Raw genomic sequence first — 20,809 nt, 5'->3', positions numbered from 1 at the left:
CTGTTATTAGGTCAGTTTTCCGAATCTGACCCTAGATCTGTAGGGGGCGTGTCTCCTTTCGCCTGTCTGTCACACTTTTGCTACCTTCATGACTCATTGCGGAGTCCGTGTCTGCAGTATCAGAGAGAACTGGAAAAATGGCGGCGGGTTCTGGAGCTGTTAGCGGCCATGGTGGCCGCGGCGCTTTGGAGGCCACCCTGGACCGCAGATTCCAAGGAGTATCCAACACTATGGAGTCTATACAGGGACTGTCGACCTGGTGCATTGAAAATAAAAAGTATCACAGCCTTATCGTTCGGTACTGGATGAAGTGGCTCAAGAAATGTGAGTAGCTAACGTTAGCTTGTCATTCGTTAGCTAGCTTTCCCTGCTACTATACACACGTTAACTAATCAATGATGTTCCTAATGTGTTACCGAAAAATGTTGACTCCATAAAGTTCATGCATAGCTAAAATAAGATGGGTAATACAACTTGTGCTTTGTACTTATAGTTAGCTGCATTGCACGCTAATGTAACTAACTAGTTATAGTAAGGTAGTTAGTACCTACCAGTAGCTGCAGTTCAGCATATCGTTATGTATATTAACGTTAGCTAGCGACGTGTGATCAATTTAGTTCGCTCGAACCTGACCTGTCTGCACATATGGTTCGACATTGCACCTGTTTTGTGCGCATCGCACGCGCTATGTTTTTGCAGAACTACAGAGGATAGAGGAGCCAGGTAATTAGCTAGCTAGCCAAACTATCAAATGTGTTTGAAATAGAGTTAAAATGGGGGTAGTGTTGACAGAGCACAGGTGATACATGTTGCTGGGTAAACAAGTGGGCTGAAAAACCGGCCTTTAGGAAGAAATCTGGGTTAGGCCCAGGGTCGATTGTATGGTTGTTGGGGTGGCAAAGATGGGGCCAACACCATGGCCATGGGAAATTAGCAAATTGTTTAACAAAAAGCGTTACATTGGCTTAAAATACGACGCATTGTATTGCATAACTGTTTCAGACCCGACGGCAAACGGGTGGCTAGCTGGTTTAGTTTAATACAAAATATCGACGAAATAATTCAAAAGAGGGACAAAATGGGTTAACATTTTTTTTTGTGTGGGGGGGGGGGCATATTTTCCTCATGATTCGTTAACTCGCACACAGTTGCTGTCCTGCACGTCGGAACACTGCATGTTCTGTGTGTGTCTTGACCAATCAGATTAGGGAGATCACAGACCGGGCACAAGGCACATCTACCAAAGCACTCAGAGCTTTCCTTCATAGGTCTATTTATTTAGCAAATGTGATAACACATCAGCCCCGACAGACACAATTAAAAACTCTTTACATGTTGCAGCATCCTACACCTAAACATTAGCGATCTGGTATGCTGTATGTGATAAGAGTTCGTTTTTTTATTACCGGTCTACAGTTGTGTAGGTCTACATGATACAAACCTGTATAAAGCAAGCTCAGCCCGGAGTTCTATTGTCCAATCATAGTGGTCTCCGTCTGTGTTTTAAAACATAATTCATATGAACAAGTACAAGGTTGCTGCAGTCTGACAGGGTTTTCATCCTCCTCAGGGCCAGGAGTTTTCTGACCTGATCACGGTCATAAGGTCTGGTGTTTTACCAGGTTAGGTTACCAGATCAGGAAGAACTCCAGGCCCAGTGGAAAAGATGTGCCCTACCACTCTGAGACTTGTTGCCACCTCTGCTGTTTCAACTGTTAATTTGTATCTGCCCAAATGTATTAAAATAAATACATTTGAAGTGATCCATATTGATCCGTATTCAAGTTAGATACTACCACCATGTCCAGTGGTAACTCCCCCATCCAAGACATTTTTAAAGTTTAAGATGTATGTTTCTATACAATTTAAAAGCTCTAAAATGCTATTTGGGGAATGACAAAAATACCTCCATCCATTATCACTTTGGCTGCTGTAGCTTCATTCACCTCAGTCAATAAGGGACATGCATAACATTCTAGAACAAACATGCCATAGCCTACAGCAATAAACAGCTACACTGGCTATTAGAGGTCGACAGATCATGATTTTTCAACGCCGATACCGATTATTGGAGGACCAAAAAAAGCCGATACTGATTAATCGGCCTATTTTTTTTTTTTTTTGTAATAATGACAATTACAACAATACTAAATGAACACTTATTTTAACTTAATATAATACATCAATAAAATACATTTAGCCTCAAATAAATAATTAAACCTATTCAATTTGGTTTAAATAATGCAAAAACAAAGTGTTGGAGCAGAAAGTAAAAGTGCAATATGTGCCATGTAAAAAAAGCTAAAGTTTAAGTTCCTTGCTCAGAACATATGAAAGCTGGTGGTTCCTTTTAACATGAGTCTTCAATATTCCCAGGTAAGAAGTTTTAGGTTGTAGTTATTATAGCAATTATAGGACTATTTCTCTCTATACGATTTGTATTTCATATACCTTTGACTATTGGATGTTCTTATAGGCACCTTAGTATTGCTAGTGTAACAGTATAGCTTCCATCCCTCTCCACGCCGCTACCTGGGCTCGAACCAGGAGCACATCACAACAGCCACCCTCGAAGCAGCATTACCCATGCAGAGCAAGGAGAACAACTACTCCAAGTCTCAGAGCGAGTGACGTTTGAAACGCTATTAGCGCGCACCCCGCTAACTAGCTAGCCATTTCACATCGGTTACACCAGCCTAATCTCAAGAGTTGATAGGCTTGAAGTCATAAACAGCGCAATAGCTGCTGGCAAACGCACAAAAGTGCTGTTTGAATGAATGCTTATGAGCCTGCTGCTGCCTACCATCGCTCAGTCAGACTGCTCTATCAAATCATAGACTTAATTATAACATAATAACACACACAAATACGAGCCTTTGGTCATTAAAATGGTAGAATCCGGAAACTATCATTTGAAAAACAAAACGTTTGTTCTTTCAGTGAAATACGGAACCGTTATGTATTTTATCTAACGGGTGGCATCCCTAAGTCTAAATATTGCTGTTACATTGTACAACTTGAATGTTATGTCATAATTCTGTACAATTCTGGCAAATTAATTACGGCCTTTGTTAGGAATAAATGGACTTCACACAGTTCGCAATGAGCCAGGCAGCCCAAACTGCTGCATATACCCTGACTGCTTGCACGGAACGCAAGAGAAGTGACACAATTTCCCCAATTATAAGAAATTCATGTTAGCAGGCAATATTAACTAAATATGCAGGTTTAAAAATATATACTTGTGTATTGATTTTAAAGAAAGGCACTGATGTTTATGGTTAGGTACGTTGGTGCAACGACAGTGCTTTTTTCGCAAATGCGCTTGTTAAATCATCACCCGTTTGGCGAAGTAGGCTGTGATTCGATGAGAAATTAACAGGCACCGCATCGATTATATGCAACGCAGGACACGCTAGATAAACTAGTAATATCATCAACCATGTGTAGTTAACTAGTGATTATGTTAAGATTGATTGTTTTTTATAAGATAAGTTTAATGCTAGCTAGCAACTTACCTTGGCTTCTTGCTGCCCTCGCGTAACAGGTAGTCAGCCTGCCATGCAGGCTCCTCGTGGAGTGCAATGTAAGGCAGGTGGTTAGAGCGTTGGACTAGTAACCGGAAGATTGCAAAAACGAATCCCCGAGCTGACAAGGTAAAAATCTGTTGTTCTGCCCCTGATCAAGGCAGTTAACCCACCGTTCTTAGGCCGTCATTGATAATAAGAATGTGTTCTTAACTGACTTGCCTAGTTAAATAAAGGTGTAAAAAAAATGTGTCCAAAAATACCGATTTACCGATTGTTATGAAAACTTGAACTCGGCCTTAATTAATCGGCCATTCCGATTAATCGGTCGACCTCTACTGGCTATACACTGGGAAACTAGTTTAGTTTGCTGTCAAGTCAAACAGCAGTTACCTAGCAATTTTCCACCTCTGCACTGCTTTCATCAACTCAACTAAGAGAGAAGTTATGCTGGGCTCTCCGTAGTCCCAAAAAAGCCAGCCAGCCAATCAAACAGCCTTCCCGCCAGAAGAAACCCACTGTCCTTTCTCTCCAATGTGAGCCAGATTGACAGCGCTCTGACCCAATGAGAATGGCAGGACACTAAGGGTGGCCAATCATATTTCAGGGGTGGCACCTCGCAATGCCCCTGGGTAGGCCTAGCTAAGATCTTAACTCCAGTGTTTGGCATAGCTGTCTATGTTTGTCAAACACTGGGGTTAATTCTTAGCTAGCTAGAGTAGGCCTCGACCTAAACTTTGACTATGTCATTCATTGTGTTTTTGAGGGGTTATTTTATGAAGTGCATGGTGTGATATGCTATGGATATAGATATGCCAGTGTTTTGTTCTTTATGGAAACTGATGTTGCCCAATTTCCTTGCCTCCAGCTATAAAGGTTAGCTGGTTTTCAATGCTTTCATTGCCCTGCGCAGTTTTCGTTCATTTAAAATTAATTGCACTGCAGTAGACTTAACATTTGCAAGGTTGCATGTGTTCCCATCTCGCTCTGTCCCTGTCATTGGCTCAACCACATGTATATCTGTTGTCTATAGTGCTGTGCATTGTGTATGATGTTCTGAAACATTCAAACTAGCTTTTGAACTCAGTCAACCAAAGATAAACTTGGTGAGTTGTAGGCTTTGTTGTCAAGGTTAAACTTTCAACTCAAATGTTTTAATTTTCACGGAATGTTGGATGGCCGTGTTAACAGTTCAGCTCCTAGGGTTGTGTTGTAATGCAGTGTTTCCGCTGCACTCATTTAACTGTGGCGCTGTGCCACGGCAAGATCATTGCCGCCACGCCCCAAAAATATGAAACATAAATATTTCTGTCGAGGCACACTTTGATTTACTATTCCCCTGCAAACAAAATGTAATGACTAGACAAATCAGATAACCGCATAGTAGAATAGTTAATCTATTTCCCTCTTGAGATTCATTCATGTTATGAGTGCTATAGGGAGGGGAACCTGCGTTTTAATGGCCTTTGTTAAAAAGAGGATGTTGCCAGCTTTCCATTCCTACTTTATTTATTAACTCCTGAATATGTGCGAACTGCACCACAGAGGTTTTAGCAGCATCATGGTTAAGCACATTATCACTGTAATTTGCTGTGACTGTATAGGGGAGAGTGGGGCTAAATGTAACACAGTCAATTGTAAGGTACCTTGGGGTGAAACACCACCCTACCTCACTTGTTTTTGGGGGGTGACAAAAAAAATGGTGCTGAAACAGATGCCATTTTTAGTTGAGCAAGAGCAGTGGCAACCAGGGAAAGTGTTGGGGGGGGGACATGAAGTGGTTTCGGTGCGAAGTAGAGGCAGGGGGGTTGCGTTACCCCGGGTGGCGGAATACCCTAAGTTACCCTAACAGGTAGGCAGGGCTACATTATATTCACTATTTATGCAAGTTTTTTGGGACATACATTTCACTAATATGATGCTAACTAGTTAAAAGATTACATTTGGGATCTAGCTAATGATTAGCCCAATAGGGTAAATGCAGATAAGCAACCCCATGCTTCAGCCTATTTATTTCTAGCCACTATGCTGCATCAGTTGGGCTACAGGTGATAATGCTTATTGCTAATAGCATACCTGATCATATGGACCATGCATACGCTATATGCATGGTCAAATAGTTCAAATAATTTAAACATATGTTATTAGGTCTCCCCCCAATGCAAAAAAATATTCCAGAGAAAATACTGTTGTAATGTGTTGCCTGACCAGCTGGAAATAACTATCTGTTGGTTAATATCGGTCACGTGTTTCTGCTATGAGATTGAGAAAACACATAAGTGTTTATTGTTTACAGTAGTAGGGGCCTATGTGATGTTCCGTTTCTGAACACATACCTTTTTTCCACTTGCAAAATGAATCCTACTGTACCTGAGCTGGTGCAGATAGTGGTACATATTTTACCACTACAACTTGAGTTCATCACAATTTGGTTTGGAAGGCTTAAAGCGTGCTAATTAGGTATCCAAAATATCTGGTCCTGGCTGGCTTGTACTAGGTCAGTGATTTTGGGTCAGGAGGAACCACTGGTCCCCCTGGTGGTGGTACTGAAAAGCTTTTATGTTGGTCACGGAACAGAAAAGGTTTCGGAACCAATTTCTGCAAACTGGGCTGTGCCTCTTAGAGGTACGCTAAGCCTAATGCTGTTGTAATGCCACTTGACATGCATCATTTGCCCATGATTGCTATCTGATGGTTTACGTGGCATCACAGTCTGCCTGGCCAAGCAGACTGCGAGGGTTGGAAATTGCCAGGGACCTCACAATACTATATTATCTCCATACTTTGGTGCTGATACTATGTGTATTGCGATTTGAAGTTCCAAACATATTGCTCAGCATATGTCCGCTGCAGAGGCACTAGAGGGCCATGAGAAAGTTTTGATCAGTCATGGAAATAAGTGCTGAAAACAATTGGTTCCCTATTTAAAATGATTGAGAATAAGCTAAGGAAAAATACAGGAGTTTTGTTGCAGGTGCAGCCAACTAGCCCAAAATAATATTGCAACATTGTCAAAACGGTAAGAAATATCATCAAAAAGAATATCCTGATATGTAACTTTAAACCCCCAGACGTGGATAGTTTGACCGGAGAGCGGGTGGCCCTGAGTGTGTCTGTTGAAATGAGTCAGTGTCAGCTGTAGTAGAACAGTGATGCTCAGTCACACACTCCTGTGTGTTCCATTCAAGGCCCCACATCTACACCCAATCACATGTCCTAGTCCATAATCATTCCTAGTCCATATTCTCAACCGAAGATTTGCAAGGATCTTTACAATATAGCTTAGGCCAGGGAAGGAAGCTGGGACCTGTTGCTATTGAAAGAGATTGTTTATTTGATATTTTGGGCAAATTTCCCCTTCCCCACCACTCAGACTTAGTTAGGCCTAGACTTCAGCAAGTTCTATTTTTTGACTCCAGGATCTTTTCGAAGAAGAGCTGTTTCATGTAATGAACTTAGGATATGAATTAGAACTCATTGTTACATTCATTGGATATCTTGGGGCTCGATTCAATCCACAGTGCTGGGCAAGTCAGTTCAGAACATATCCTTATTTACAATGACTGCCTACCCCGGCCAAACCTGGACCACGCTGGGCCAATTGTGTGCTGCCCTATGGGACTCCCAATCACGGCCAGATGTGATACAGCCTGGATTCAAACCAGGGACTGTAGTGACGCCTCTTGCACTGAGATGCAGTGCCTTAGACCGCTGCGCCACTCGGGAGCCCATGCTGTTTGGTTTGCGTACTGTAGACAGCAGAGAGCTTGTTGTTTTCTGTTCTGTGCTCAGTCTTCATCTCTTCCTCCCCTGGTTGTATACTTTCCAACTCGTCCTCCCTGAATGCATCTCCCCATGGGGAGTCAGGGGGGACGTTTCTCTCTCCTTTGACTTGCCAACCGTTCCCCACTTGGACTCAACTGTGATGTATGAAAGGCTTCTGCATTGTTATTTTATGTTACAAAGTGGTAATGTATCTCTTTATTTTGTTACCATTTACTAAGGTTGGTTTACTACCTACGTAGTTGATTTACACAAGTCATCACAGCTGTCCTGCACAAGATGCTGAGGCTGTAGGGCGTAGGCTAATATCACTTTCAGTTTATCAATATGGCTTCAATGACCCTAATTGATATTGTGGGACTCGTACATACCGTTTCTAGTCTTGTCTGGATCAGAACCTGATCTGTGTTTGATTTGTGTCCGTTTTCCCTACTCCATCAGCTGATCACTTTGAAATACCTTAACTCTGGGTGTGCAGGCTTTTGAATGTATGACATTCTCCAGCTTTGAGTCATTTACATTTTTTTAATTACATGAATGTCATGAACGTTGTTTTGTGTCAGAGCGCGACGACGCTGTCTGCTCTGTTCATCTGTCTGAAAACAATGTGTCATGAATGAATAGGTGGCGGTGCTGAACATTATTATTGACATTGTGACTACCGTGTTGCATGCTGCATCTTTGTACATGTTCAACTGGATCTTCATATATTCAGGGAGGGAGATGTAAGAGCCTTTATATTGCCATTCAAGCTGTGTTTTTCCCCCCCAACCACCAGGCTTCATTTATGTTGGACTCCATTTACCTGCATGACAAGCCTATTTGGTTTCCACGTCTTAGCCTTGCCTGTAACACAGAGCTTTAGTTGGAGAAGTTGTCAGTTGAAAAAAGTGTGCGCTGCAGTAATGACGTTTTGTCTGTGCGTTAATTATACTTTAGATAGAAAAGTGAATATCAGCTTGTCATGACATCTGACTGTCACTTTGTAAAAGCACTGCATTATTTGTCATTTCAGTGAAGTTTCCCATCGACACTAGTTGGTTTTGCTATATTTCCAGTAGAGGTCGACCGATTAATCGGAATGGCCGATTAATTCGGGTCGATTTCAAGTTTATATAACAATCAGAAATTGGTAATTTTGGATGCCGACTTTGTCTATTTTTTATATATATATATATATTTTTTACACCTTTATTTATTTAGGCAAGTCAGTTAAGAACACATTCTTATTTTCAATGACAGCCTAGGAACGGTGGGTTAACTGCCTTGTTCAGGGGCAGAACGACAGATTTTTACCTTGTCAGCTCAGGGATTCAATCTTGCAACCTTACGGTTAACTAGTCCAACGCTCTAACCACATGCCTCACAAGGAGCCCGCCTGTTACGCGAATGCAGTAAGAAGCCAAGGTAAGTTGCTAGCTAGCAGTAAACTTATCTTATAAAAAACAATCAATCAATCATAATCACTAGTTAACTACACATGGTTGATGATATTACTAGTTTATCTAGCGTGTCCTGCGTTGCATATAATCGATGCGGTGCGCATTCGCGAAAAAGGACTGTCGTTGCTCCGTGTACCTAACCATAAACATCAATGCCTTTCTTAAAATCAATACACAGAAGTATATATTTTTAAACCTGCATATTTAGCTAAAAGAAATCCAGGTTAGTAGGCAATATTAACCAGGTGAAATTGTGTCGGTTCTCTTGCGTTCATTGCACGCAGAGTCAGGGTATATGCAACAGTTTGGGCCGCCTGGCTCATTGCGAACTAATTTGCCAGAATTTTACGTAATTATGACATAACATTGAAGGTTGTGCAATTGTAACAGTATAACTTTAGTACGTCCCCTCGCCCCGACCTCGGGCGTGAACCAGGGACCCTCTGCACACATCAACAACAGTCACCCACGAAGTGTCGTTACCCATCGCTCCACAAAAGCCGCGGCCCTTGCAGAGCAAGGGGCAACACTACTTCTAGGTTTCAGAGCAAGTGATGTAACTGATTGAAACGCTACTAGCGCGTACCCGCTAACCAGCTAGCCATTTCACATCCGTTACACTCACCCCCCTTTCAACCTCCTCCTTTTCCGCAGCAACCAGTGATCCGGGTCAACAGCATCAATGTTACAGTATTACTTTAAACCGTCCCCTCGCCCCGACGCGAACCAGGGAACCTCTGCACACATCAACAACAGTCACCCACGAAGCGTCGTTACCCATCACTCCACAAAAGCCGCGGCCCTTGCAGGAAAGGGGCAACACTACTTCTAGGTTTCAGAGCAAGTGACGTAACTGATTGAAACGCTACTAGCGCGTACCCGCTAACTAGCTAGCCATTTCACATCCGTTACACAATGTAACAGCAATATTTAGACTTATGGATGCCACCCGTTAGATAAAATACGGAATGGTTCCGTATTTCACTGAAAGAATAAACATTTTGTTTTCGAGATGATAGTTTCCGGATTTGACCATATTAATGACCTACGGCTCGTATTTCTGTGTGTTATTATGTTATAATTAAGTCTATGATTTGATAGCGCAGTCTGACTGAGCGATGGTGGGCACCAGCAGACTCGTAAGCATTCATTCAAACAGCACTTTCGTGCGTTTTGCCAGCAGCTCTGCTGTTTATGAATTCAAGCCTATCAACCCCCGAGATTAGGCTGGTGTAACCGATGTGAAATGGCTAGCTAGTTAGCGGGGTGCGCGCTAATAGCGTTTCAAACGTCACTCGCTCTGAGACTTGGAGTAGTTGTTCCTTTTGCTCTGCATGGGTAACGCTGCTTCGAGGGTGGCAGTTGTCGATGTGTTCCTGGTTCGAGCCCAGGTAGCGGCGTGGAGAGGGATGGAAGCTATACTGTTACACTAGCAATACTAAAGTGCCTATAAGAACATCCAATAGTCAAAGGTTTATGAAATACAAATCGTATAGCGAGAAATAGTCCTATAATTGCTATAATAACTACAACCTAAAACTTCTTACCAGGGAATATTGAAGACTCATGTTAAAAGGAACCACCAGCTTTCATATGTTCTCATGTTCTGAGCAAGGAACGTAAACGTTAGCTTTCTTACATGGCACATATTGTACTTTTACTTTCTTCTCCAACACTTTGTTTTTGCATTATTTAAACCAAATTGAACATGTTTCATTATTTATTTGAGGCTAAATTGATTTTTATTGATGTATTATATTAAGTTAAAATAAGTGTTCATTTAGTATTGTTGTAATTGTCATTATTACAAATACATTTTAAAAATCGTCCGATTAATCGGTATCGGCGTTGAAAAATCATAATCGGTCAACCTCTAATTTCCAGAATTGATTAGCAAATGCATGCATGAGCTAATAGGTTTTCCACAGGGCAGTCTAGGTTTATGCTGGTCATCCACTGTGCGAGGGTGGTCTAGGTTTAGGCTGGTCATCCATTGGCGGTCTAGGTTTAGGCTGGTCATCCACTGGGCTAGGGCGGTCTAGGTTTAGGCTGGTCATCCACTGTGCTAGGGTGGTCTAGGTTTAGGCTGGTCATCCACTGGGCTAGGGTGGTCTAGGTTTAGGCTGGTCATCCACTGGGCTAGGGTGGTCTAGGTTTAGGCTGGTCATCCACTGGGCTAGGGTGGTCTAGGTTTAGGCTGGTCATCCACTGGGCTAGGGTGGTCTAGGTTTAGGCTGGTCATCCACTGGGCTACGGTGGTCTAGGTTTAGGCTGGTCATCCACTGGGCTAGGGTGGTCTAGATTTAGGCTGGTCATCCACTGGGCTAGGATTGTCTAGGTTTAGGCTGGTCATCCACTGGGCGGTCTAGGTTTAGGCTGGTCATCCACTGGGCGGTCTAGGTTTAGGCTGGTCATCCACTGGGCAGTCTAGGTTTAGGCTGGTCATCCACTGGGCGGTCTAGGTTTAGACTGGTCATCCACTGGGCGGTCTAGGTTTAGGCTGGTCATCCACTGGGCGGTCTAGGTTTAGGCTGGTCATCCACTGGGCGGTCTAGGTTTAGGCTGGTCATCCACTGGGCTAGGGTGGTCTAGGTTTAGGCTGGTCTTGCACTGGGCAAGGGGTCTAGGCTTAGGCATATCATCCACTGGGGGGTCTAGGTTTAGGCAGGTCATCCACGGGACTAGGTTTAGGTCTACGCTTAGGCTGGTCAAGGTTTTTGATGTGGTTAAACATCAGGCTTCTGAGGACCCACTAAACCTCTTCCTCCTCCACCTATTCTTCTTCTTCCCTGTCTTCCTTCTCTCCATCAGCGGACACCAACCACCGTCTGAATCTGTTCTATCTAGCCAATGATGTAATCCAGAACTGCAAGAGAAAGAACGCCATCGTCTACCGCTCAGCCTTCGCTGAGGTGCTCCCCAACGCTGCACTAATGGTCAAGTGAGTGAACTGCGCTGGATTATATGAATATTGTGAGGCATATCCTAACTTCCATTTGAGGCACGTTTTAATTGTCAATGGGGAGACTAAGTGAACATCTGATTTAGGTGGAAGTTAGGATTAGCCCATGTATGATGAAATTGACCACCAATCTCTTGCTGACTGAATCTGTGCCCTTCTAACCTCTTGCCCTTTGACCTGTTGTCTTGCCAGAGACCCGAAGGTGCGTAAGTCAGTGGAGCGGATCTTCACTATCTGGGAGGAGAGGAACGTCTATCCTGAGGAACTCATCACCCAGCTCAAAGCCAACCTGGCCAAGAAGGAGAGAGAGAGGGAGAAAGAGAAGCCTCCTCCGCCAGGTCAGTCTCCTATTTCTTTCTCTCCTCTGTCACCATCTTTTCCTTTTGCCGTCTCTCTCTATTTCTGTAACCTCTGGGTCTGTATGAGTCAACAGGTCAGTGTGTTGTGTTGTGCTTTTGTCCTGTAGCCCCAGTCAACCCCAAAGCTGCCCTGAAGTCCAAGATTGTGGCTGATTTCATAGTAAGTGTATTTTTTTCTGTCCTCTGCTAAATTGCTTTTACCCTTTTAAAGGGGTAATCTGCAGTTGCTACATCCATTTTTGGTTTTGATAAATGAATGATTTGTACCCATTGATTCTTGAAGAATATAACTTTTATAAATGCCTCATGAGCTTAGTTCAACTGTCACACCCCATCAGAACCCCAAATATAAGCTTGTTTTACTCCAATATTTGTAAACAACAAATGTAAACGAACACTATATAGCCTCCAAACATAATGTAGCCTAAAACGATAATGTTGATATCATGGATGGTCAGTCCTTGTATCCATAGCTCTGTCTATGAATTTGAGTGGTTACATTTCTTCAGCCCTATCCCTCAGCTTTTTACCCAAACAGTGGCGGGGATGATGCTTTATTGTTTCAACTGATGATTGGCCCTCGATGGAGATGCACACAATAATACTCTTTCCCTCCTTCCCCACGCCCTCCCTCTTTCCTTCCCCCTCTCTCTCCAGCCCCAGTCGTTCATCGAGCAGCTGGCGGGCTTCAAACGGGTGGTGGAGGAGGAGGAGCTGAGGGAGACCCAGCTGACAGCTCTCAGAGTGGACGTCTGCAGCACGGAGGCCCTCAAGAGACTCAAAGGTCAGTGGTCAAAACAGGGTTAAGGCCAGGGTTCATGCCTAGGGCTGTTACGGTGACCGTATTACCGCCACACCGGCAGTCACGAGTCATGACTGCAGTCAAATTCCATGTGACCGTTGAATCACAGTAACTAGGCGTCTCCAAAACTGCGCTCTGATGTCCCCTATAGTCATTAGTACCCTACCAAACTTGCTAATGGCCTGGTACTCAGCGCTCTATTGACCCTCAAATCACTCCGACATCAATGCAATGGAAAATCAAATGGAACACTTCATGAGAGCCCTGGCGTTAAGAGTTTGAGGGGAATAGGATCACCCGTAGTGTAGCAAGAGTCAGCTCATAGCTGGTTGATGCATAGAATAAAGTACATGTTCCTATAAGCCCATGTTGCACAGCATTTCTATAGGCTATGCTATTCAATTGCGTGAGAAAACAGAGTTCTGATGGCCTCTAATAAAAAGAGGAGAATCCCATCAGCTTTCTATAGTCTAGGCCTCCTATATTTATTTCTCAAATTTCCTAATATTAAGCACATTGCTTTGCTTTACAATCAGAGTAGCCCTCCTGAGTGGTGCGGTGGTCTAAGACACTGATCAGTGATAGAGGCGTCACTACAGATCCGGGTTCGATCCCGGGTTATGTCGCAGCCGGCCGCGACCGGGAGACCCATGAGGCGGTGCAAAATTGGCCCAGCGTCGTCTGGGTTCGGGGAGGGTTTGGCCGGCTGGGATATCCTTGTCCCATCGCGCTCTAGCGACTCCTTGTGGCTTTGCGGTGTTATCTCCGACATATTGGTGCGGCTGGCTTCTGTGTACTCTTGTTCTCCGTCCATCTCTACCCCAGACAAGGCCGGAGGGAACAAGTTTGCCAAGGACTTTGAAGAGGGCAGTCAGAAGCTGCAGGAGTTTGTCAGTTTCCTGGAGAACCAGATGCCTGTTGGGCCCCCTCTGCTGGAGGCTCTGGGAAACGCAGACGTCTTCTATGAGATGCAATACAAGGAAGTCAAGATCGTGGCCAGCGTGAGTATCAACCAATCATTCAGGCAATCAATCTGATCGTCATCTATCAAATAAATAATCTAATCAAAATCTAATACATCTAATTCTATGGTTCTAATTTTCAAGGCCTACAAAACCTTTGCCAACCGTGTGGTCAACCTCAAACGTAAACTGGATGCCCTCAAGTCCTCCCTTCCCGGTCCCGAGGACTCTCCCATCCCCTCCCCCTCTGAGGACGCTCCCTCACCCACCGGCTCTGACTCCCCCTTCCTGGGGCTGGGAGGAGGCCGAGGGGGTAGGCTGGGCTTTGACCCGGACCTGGATGGGAGTGCCATGGACGAGAGGGACGTGGGGGTTGTGAGAGAGGGGGACAACAGAGATGTGGAGGACATGGATCTGTCTGAGGAGGACATGGAGATAGCCAACACAGGTGAGATGGCAGTAGGGAATTCTCAATGAGACTAAACCTTGTCAAAATAAACACGTTAACCCCTTGTCAAAATACACACTTTAACCCCTTGTGTTTCCATCAGCTGAGAAGCAGTTGTCATCAGCCACCGTTTCCAAGGTGACCAGCTCCAAGACCGCAGCGAAACCCGCCCCTGTCACACTCATTCGAACCTCCACTGAATCCCCTCTCAAAAAGGCAGCCTCGTCTACACCCACGCCAGTGACACCTAGCACCCCTACGAGCGCGGGTGTGAGTGGTCCTAGCGGTCCGACCGCTCCTCTGGGAATGAACCTGGCCAACGTGGACCTAGGCAAGATCAGCTCCATACTGAGCAGTATCACATCAGCCATGAAGAACACAGGTGTGTGTGTGTATGGATTTAAGTTAATATATGGATTCTGTAACACACTGGTACAGAAATGTTATAACATGTTTGCATAAGATTGTTCTCTCTTTGTCTCTTTCTTTCTCTCTGTGTGTCTCTGTCTCTCTCAGCAGCCAGCCCTGTGTCTCGCCCCTCCCCTGGAACTCCCACCACCCCCTCTGGCCAATCATCTTCCTCCAAAACCCCAGTTGGCCCTACCCCTCCTAGCCCAGCCCTGGCCAGCATCCTGTCCAGAGTGAACGTCACCCCTGAAGGCATCCTCAACGCCCTGTCAAAGACCCACACACAGAGTGAGACACACATAAGATAGTAAACCAGACAGGCAGATTTATAGACAGACTTTGAGATGGGATATGCAAGGCTTCTGTTGGAATTGTTTTGTGGGGCACTTTTTATGTTGAGTAACTTGTGTATCTGCTGGTGTAATTATCTCCACCCACCCCACTTTCTCTCTCTCTCTCCCTCCCCATATCTTTGTTTCTCTCCATCTTCTCTTCTCTCTCCTCAGGTCTGTCCTCTCTGCTGAGGTCTGGTAGCTCCTCCTCCTCTGCCCCCTCCTCCCATGCCTCCCCAGACTCCTCAGCAGCCAAGGGCCCCCCCACACCCACCACTCCGAGCAACACCAAACCCCCCCTGACCAACAGTCTCAAACGAGACACACCTGAGAGGAGCAGAGGAGCCAGGGATTGGGAGAAAAACCGAGAGGCTTCACCTCCTCCTCCTCCTCCCTCTCTCCCTAGCCGCTCTGTGTCTCCTCCCAGCCTAGAGTCTAAGATCAACCGTTTCCTCCAGGGGAACCCAGGGTTCAGTCTGGGCCTGGGGGATGGGAGCCCTCTGCTGGGGGGAGACGGGGTAGACGGGACCCCCGTCAGGGATGAGAGCGGGGGCACCCCCACCCAGGACGAAATCATGGACACACCAGGGGGTGTCTCCTCCGACCCCCTTGGCCTCAACAGTGACCCCAAGAGCTTAGGCTCATCCATAGGTCATGATCTTTCACCCACAGCCTACCGCAGTGACCCTTGGGACGCCGTCATCACCCCAACAGGAAGCAGCAGCGACGTGGACTTCCTCTCTTCCTCTTCTCGTTTCCAAGGCTACGGAGCGGGGAAGAAGGCCGCCAAGCTGAAGGAGGAAGATTCGAAGAGGAAGATTAGCTCTTCATCACTGGGAAGCAGCAAGGTCAAGAAGGATGGACAGAACAGTCACGGGAAGAGTCACGGGAACAACAGATCAGTCGAAGGAGAGAGGAGAGCGTCCATAGGTTCTCGCAAGACCAGCAGCGGGTCAGAGGAGGGAGGAATGAGTGGAACGAGGGATGAAAAGGGAAAGAGGGGAGGAGAGGATGGTGGGGGCTCATCTGACGGAGAGGGGGGGCAGTACCACCGTATCGAGACGCTGGTGTCGCCTTGCACAGAGGCAGCACCTTTCCAATCACTGGGGGGCTTCTCAAACCGCCAGCCAACCGGAGAGCGCATCCAGACGGTGGAAAGTATCCGCGTGATTGGCCAAGGGCTGCGTCGCGGTGGTGGAGGAGAAGGGGGGAGGCCAGGCGGAGGGATGTGGTACGATGAGGAAGGGTACCTGGATGCCCAGCCCCCCTCACCTTCCCCTCAGGGCGGCTCTGACGACATGACTTCACCCACCATGCCCCCCCCGACCTCACACCACCACCTTCCTCCTCATCCTCATTCTAATCACCCTCCCCACCCTCATCCGCACGGCCCCCCACCCCAGTTTCAGATGCCCCCCTACCATGGAGAGAACCCCCAGGGTCCCCTCCCCTCACACCTCCACCATCACCCCCCTCCTCCCTTCTTCAACTCCCCTCCTCCACCCATCCCACGCCCTCCACCCCCTCCCATGCCCCAGCTCCCTCCACCCCCGCGCAACTTCCTTCCCCCCTCGGCAGTCATGGTAGGCGGGGTTCTAGTCCCCATTGACCGCCAACTGCCCCTCCCTCCCCAGGTCCGCCCAGACGGAGGAGGAGACCGAGGGGGGATGGGAGGGGGACCCAGGGGGGGTAAAGGTGGCCCCACTCCCCTCATGTCCTCTCTGTTAGGGGAGCCCCCTAAAATGCCTCGTCCCGGCACAGTTAAAGAGCATTTCGCTCCCCGTCACGCACCCCCTCTCCACCGCCCCGGCACCCCCGGTGCCCCGCCTCCCTTATTGGGCCGTGTCAAGGATGGCATCAACCTTCCTCCTCCATCCCCCTCTCCCTCCTCCACCCCTCCCTCTCCCTCAGGCGACCCCCTGCTTCCTCGCCCCCAAGCTCCTCCGCTCCAGCACCCTCCAGCTAGCCCGCCTGCCCAGCCCCGACACCCCAACCCCAACCATCCCCACCGTCCCTCGCCCCCCCTCCTTCGCCTACCCTCCCCCAACCCCCGCCCCCCCATCAACTCCATCCCCCAGAGACCTCTACTCCACCCTCGCGGCCCCCCTGTCCACCCGCACCTAAACCGAGATCCACCCATGTTCCGCGGGGGCAAGCGTCCTGGCCCTCCATTTGGCGGGGGCCGAGGAGGTCCCTTCTACCCCCCCAAGAGACCTTTCTTACCCCCACGCTATTGAAATGTTAACCCATGCTGAATGAAAAGCAACCCACACACCTAGCTACCCGACACGGGGAGAAGATGTGTAGAACCCTTATGGTATGAGCCCAGTCTGTCCTCACTATGTTAATCCTAGTGGAGTCATTTGTTTTACTACATAGAGTTGATCGCACCTTGACACAAACTAGCTCGTCACCTCACCACAATACAGTACCAGCTTAGCAATTATGCACAGTGTTATGGATGAAATAGGTAACCAAACCAAATCTTCCTCCCCCTCCCCTCCTCCAATCCCCAGGAGCGACAATGTTCTCTGCTTCCCCTCACTAAAGCAGTGAGGGAGTAATGGAGGTGTGAACTAGAAGGAAGACGACAAGCACAGATCAAATAGAAACAGGTGGTTATTCTATTTCACTAAAATTCTACTGACCTCCGGTATTGTGTGAATAAACTGATATAAACACTTTCAGAGAGAAAGAGAGTGAGGGATAGATGGGATGGGCTGGATGGAGGGATAGATGGGATGGGCTGGATGGAGGGATAGATGGGAGGGGGTTTGATTGAGGAACAAAGTTGCTCCCTGAGAGTGTCCTAAATACAACCATTTTTCTCAATAGGATTTGGTTATCCAAATGAGTGCTGACTTTATGATCAGTGCTGTTGTGGAGTTTCTCCACCATAACCCCAACGTGCTCCCAGTGCATCGTATTGGAAATAATAACCTTGTTTCTCTCCTAGAGGTTTTCATGCTTAAGTCTCTCTTCCCTCTGTATATTTCTCAGCTTTTAAATGTATAGACTGAATGAGTTGGCTGTGTTGCGACTATTAAACCTCAGTTGTTTGTGTAAAGAGCAGAGTCATCGCTATTCGCTAACTTGTGATTGACGCCATTGTGAAGAAGCCTTAGCTTTAGTTACCAAGGCAGAGATGTTCGTGCTTCTCATTGCTCTAACAAAACACCACTCTGTCCATCTCCATTTCTCCAATCTGAGGGGGGAGGAGAGTGAAGAATCGTCCAGTGTAAAGACGCATTTAACTGATAATGATGAGTTGTGGAGACTCTCAGTAGTTGAAGCTGGTGCTTTAGAAGTTTGAACTATGAACCCGCTGTGTCTCTCTACTAGGCAATCGCTACCTGTATTGTCTTTAATAAAATCCAGTTTCAACCCAACCAAGGGGAGGGTACTACTTTCTTTGATACTGTCATGGATACCGGTAAGACCAGTCGCAGCAGTTGTCATGGCTGCTGCTGTATGATAGATGTTATTTTGGTCTAGTTATTCAAAGCTGAATTGAAATGCTGAAACATTACTTATAACAGTACAATGTCATTTTTTCCCCCCAAATGCTCATTTGTTCTGAGTTGTTTTGGATTTCTTGCTGTGATTTTTGTTGTGGCTGTAACTTCATGTCAGATGTAAAATATCTATACTCGCCTATGCATGTGCAGTGCACTGTCTGTCCAGTCCAGAAGTTTTTTTTGTTTGTTACTTTTGACCTTTTCCCTTCGCTACCTTTCCTAGATTTAGTCTCTTCTTTCCTTCCTCTGACGCTGTACATTCACAACTGTAGAATACCAAATAACACCAATGAAGAAGTGCTGAGTGAATTATCTGTAAACATTCATTACTCATTACCATAATGGAAAACTATGTAAATGCTCCTCTAAATTTCCCATCAGTGTTAGTTTATCAGTTTTATAGTGTTCTGCTATACATTTCTGAATGGAAGCCATGCTGTTCTGAATCAATGCTACAGAGCAGATCCTACTCTCACTCTGACTGTATGATGTGATGCTTCTCTCTGTCACTGATGATAATGACCAGATTAACGCAGGCAGGTTGGTTTGTGCACGTTTCCCTGCTGTACAGTAGACTAATGACTTCCCTTCTAACTCATACCTCAGTTAGACAGAGATAGCCACCAGGATGGATTCAGAGATGTAATCATTTTCTTTGAACAGTTTGTTTAAATAATATTGTCATTCAATGTACTCTTGAGTTTGAAATATGTTTGTTTGAATAAGTTTTGAGTGAAAATGCTTAAGATTTGAGGAATCTAATGGTGTATGTGTGTATAGTATGCATTAACTATGTAATGATTCAGTCATGAAGGGGGTGGTTGTGTTCTCCTTGTTTAGATGCATTGCTATTCTTTTTATGATCATCAATGATGTTCTATCATTAATCTTTTGAGTGTCCAATCCTTTCCGATGCTACTGCTCTCCTCTCTCTACCACTGAGCCATCCTGTAGTTCAGGGATTTACTATGTTTACCTATGACTGTCACAATTTAGACATACAGCCAGGCATTTACTTCATATTAAGACTTTACAGTTTAAACCACACTCCATGGAGTCCTACTGCATGTGTTTTTGTTTTAAAGACGGCCTCTGCAATTATGAATATTCAATTCATAATCAACCCCTTGGCCTTACCTTTTAGGCACTTGTCGATCTGGGAGGATTACATACGTGTAAGCCAATCAGAGGCATGGTGCAGCTATTACCGTATTGCACCTATCCAATCCTTTCATATACGTGAAGTGTGTAGTAGAGACTAGGGGTTGATTTGGTGACCGGAACAGGCCACAGAGCACTGACATGAAGACAGTACTGGACCATATCGGTTAAGACCAGTGGTGGCTGGTGGCACTTTAGATGGGGAGGACGGGCTCATAGTAATGGCTGGAACAGACTAAATTGAGTGGTATCAAACACCTGGTTTTCCATGTGTTTTATACCATTCCATCCATTGAGTTGTCCTCCCCTCACCAGCCTCCTCTGGTTGACCGAGGTAATCACTGCCATGCTATTACACCCATTGTGAGTTTAGTTATATTATTGAGTCTGAAGATCCTAACCCAGAAGTGGGTTACCATTTATTGTTTTCTATGCACACACACACACACGTGATTCAATCCAACAGCATCTACCAAACCCATCTGCATTCAACCTTTTCGATTGACACTGATTTTCTTGGTTGTGTAGCTCACATCCTTGCACAGAGCTCTAGTCCACATGTCTTTGCTGTCACATCCATAGTTCCTCCCAAACCAGTCCACTGCATGTATGACGCACCTTGACTCTGATTTCACGGTCTGGCGTTGAAAGCATTGAAGTCTGTAACCCACCCACCCAATATTCAGTGCAGTCACTGCACAGTACTTTAAATGTATTACCCCTATCCCATTTAATGAAAGGCAGTTGAGATCATATTGTAATATTACCACATAGGTGAAAGCGTGCTAAAAGTATTTATTTCACCAGTTTCCTTCATTCAGATCAGTGTAGATGAAGGAAAGGATGCGATGAGAGCCATGAGATGCTCTTCATACAAACATAAATAGGTTTCACCTTATGAGAGTACACACGTCTCTTATCTGTGTGGTGGTGGGGTTCCAAGTATTTAATTGTGCTTCATAATGGTCCATATTTCAGGTAGTAGCCAATGAGAAGGACATTGCCCCTAGACACTGATCTAATATCATTTTGGAGTTTTACCCCTAATGAGATTTTGGAATCAGTATTTGGGGTAACCTGTGAATTTTAGAGCAACCTGATTTCT

General features: G+C 45.7%; 1 protein-coding gene across 3 annotated transcripts; it reads left to right on the top strand.

Annotated features, from left to right (window-relative positions):
* The first annotated feature begins 111 nt into the window (after nucleotides 1-111).
* Nucleotides 112-19,619, top strand: LOC120037507 (regulation of nuclear pre-mRNA domain-containing protein 2-like). Of its 3 annotated transcripts, XR_005474813.1 has the most exons (11): nucleotides 112-324; nucleotides 11,564-11,693; nucleotides 11,907-12,052; nucleotides 12,181-12,233; nucleotides 12,731-12,857; nucleotides 13,701-13,876; nucleotides 13,982-14,285; nucleotides 14,389-14,667; nucleotides 14,802-14,981; nucleotides 15,200-17,342; nucleotides 17,542-19,619. XR_005474813.1 is itself a non-coding variant. In XM_038983539.1 (10 exons), exons 1-10 carry the CDS (start codon nucleotides 138-140, stop codon nucleotides 17,260-17,262), a joined length of 3,642 nt encoding a protein of 1,213 aa, XP_038839467.1. In that variant the 5' UTR covers nucleotides 112-137; the 3' UTR covers nucleotides 17,263-19,617. The 3 variants fall into 3 exon arrangements, 2 of the variants coding, with proteins under 2 accessions (XP_038839467.1, XP_038839466.1); XM_038983539.1 differs by having other exon boundaries at nucleotides 14,805-14,981; nucleotides 15,200-19,617; XM_038983538.1 differs by having other exon boundaries at nucleotides 15,200-19,617.
* Nucleotides 19,620-20,809: the final 1,190 nt, after the last annotated feature.

This window comes from Salvelinus namaycush, unplaced genomic scaffold (genome assembly GCF_016432855.1).
Source record: "Salvelinus namaycush isolate Seneca unplaced genomic scaffold, SaNama_1.0 Scaffold174, whole genome shotgun sequence".
NCBI lineage: Eukaryota > Metazoa > Chordata > Actinopteri > Salmoniformes > Salmonidae > Salvelinus > Salvelinus namaycush.
The sequence above is the reverse complement of the archived record's forward strand: the minus strand, read 5'-3'. Positions and strand labels throughout refer to the sequence as shown.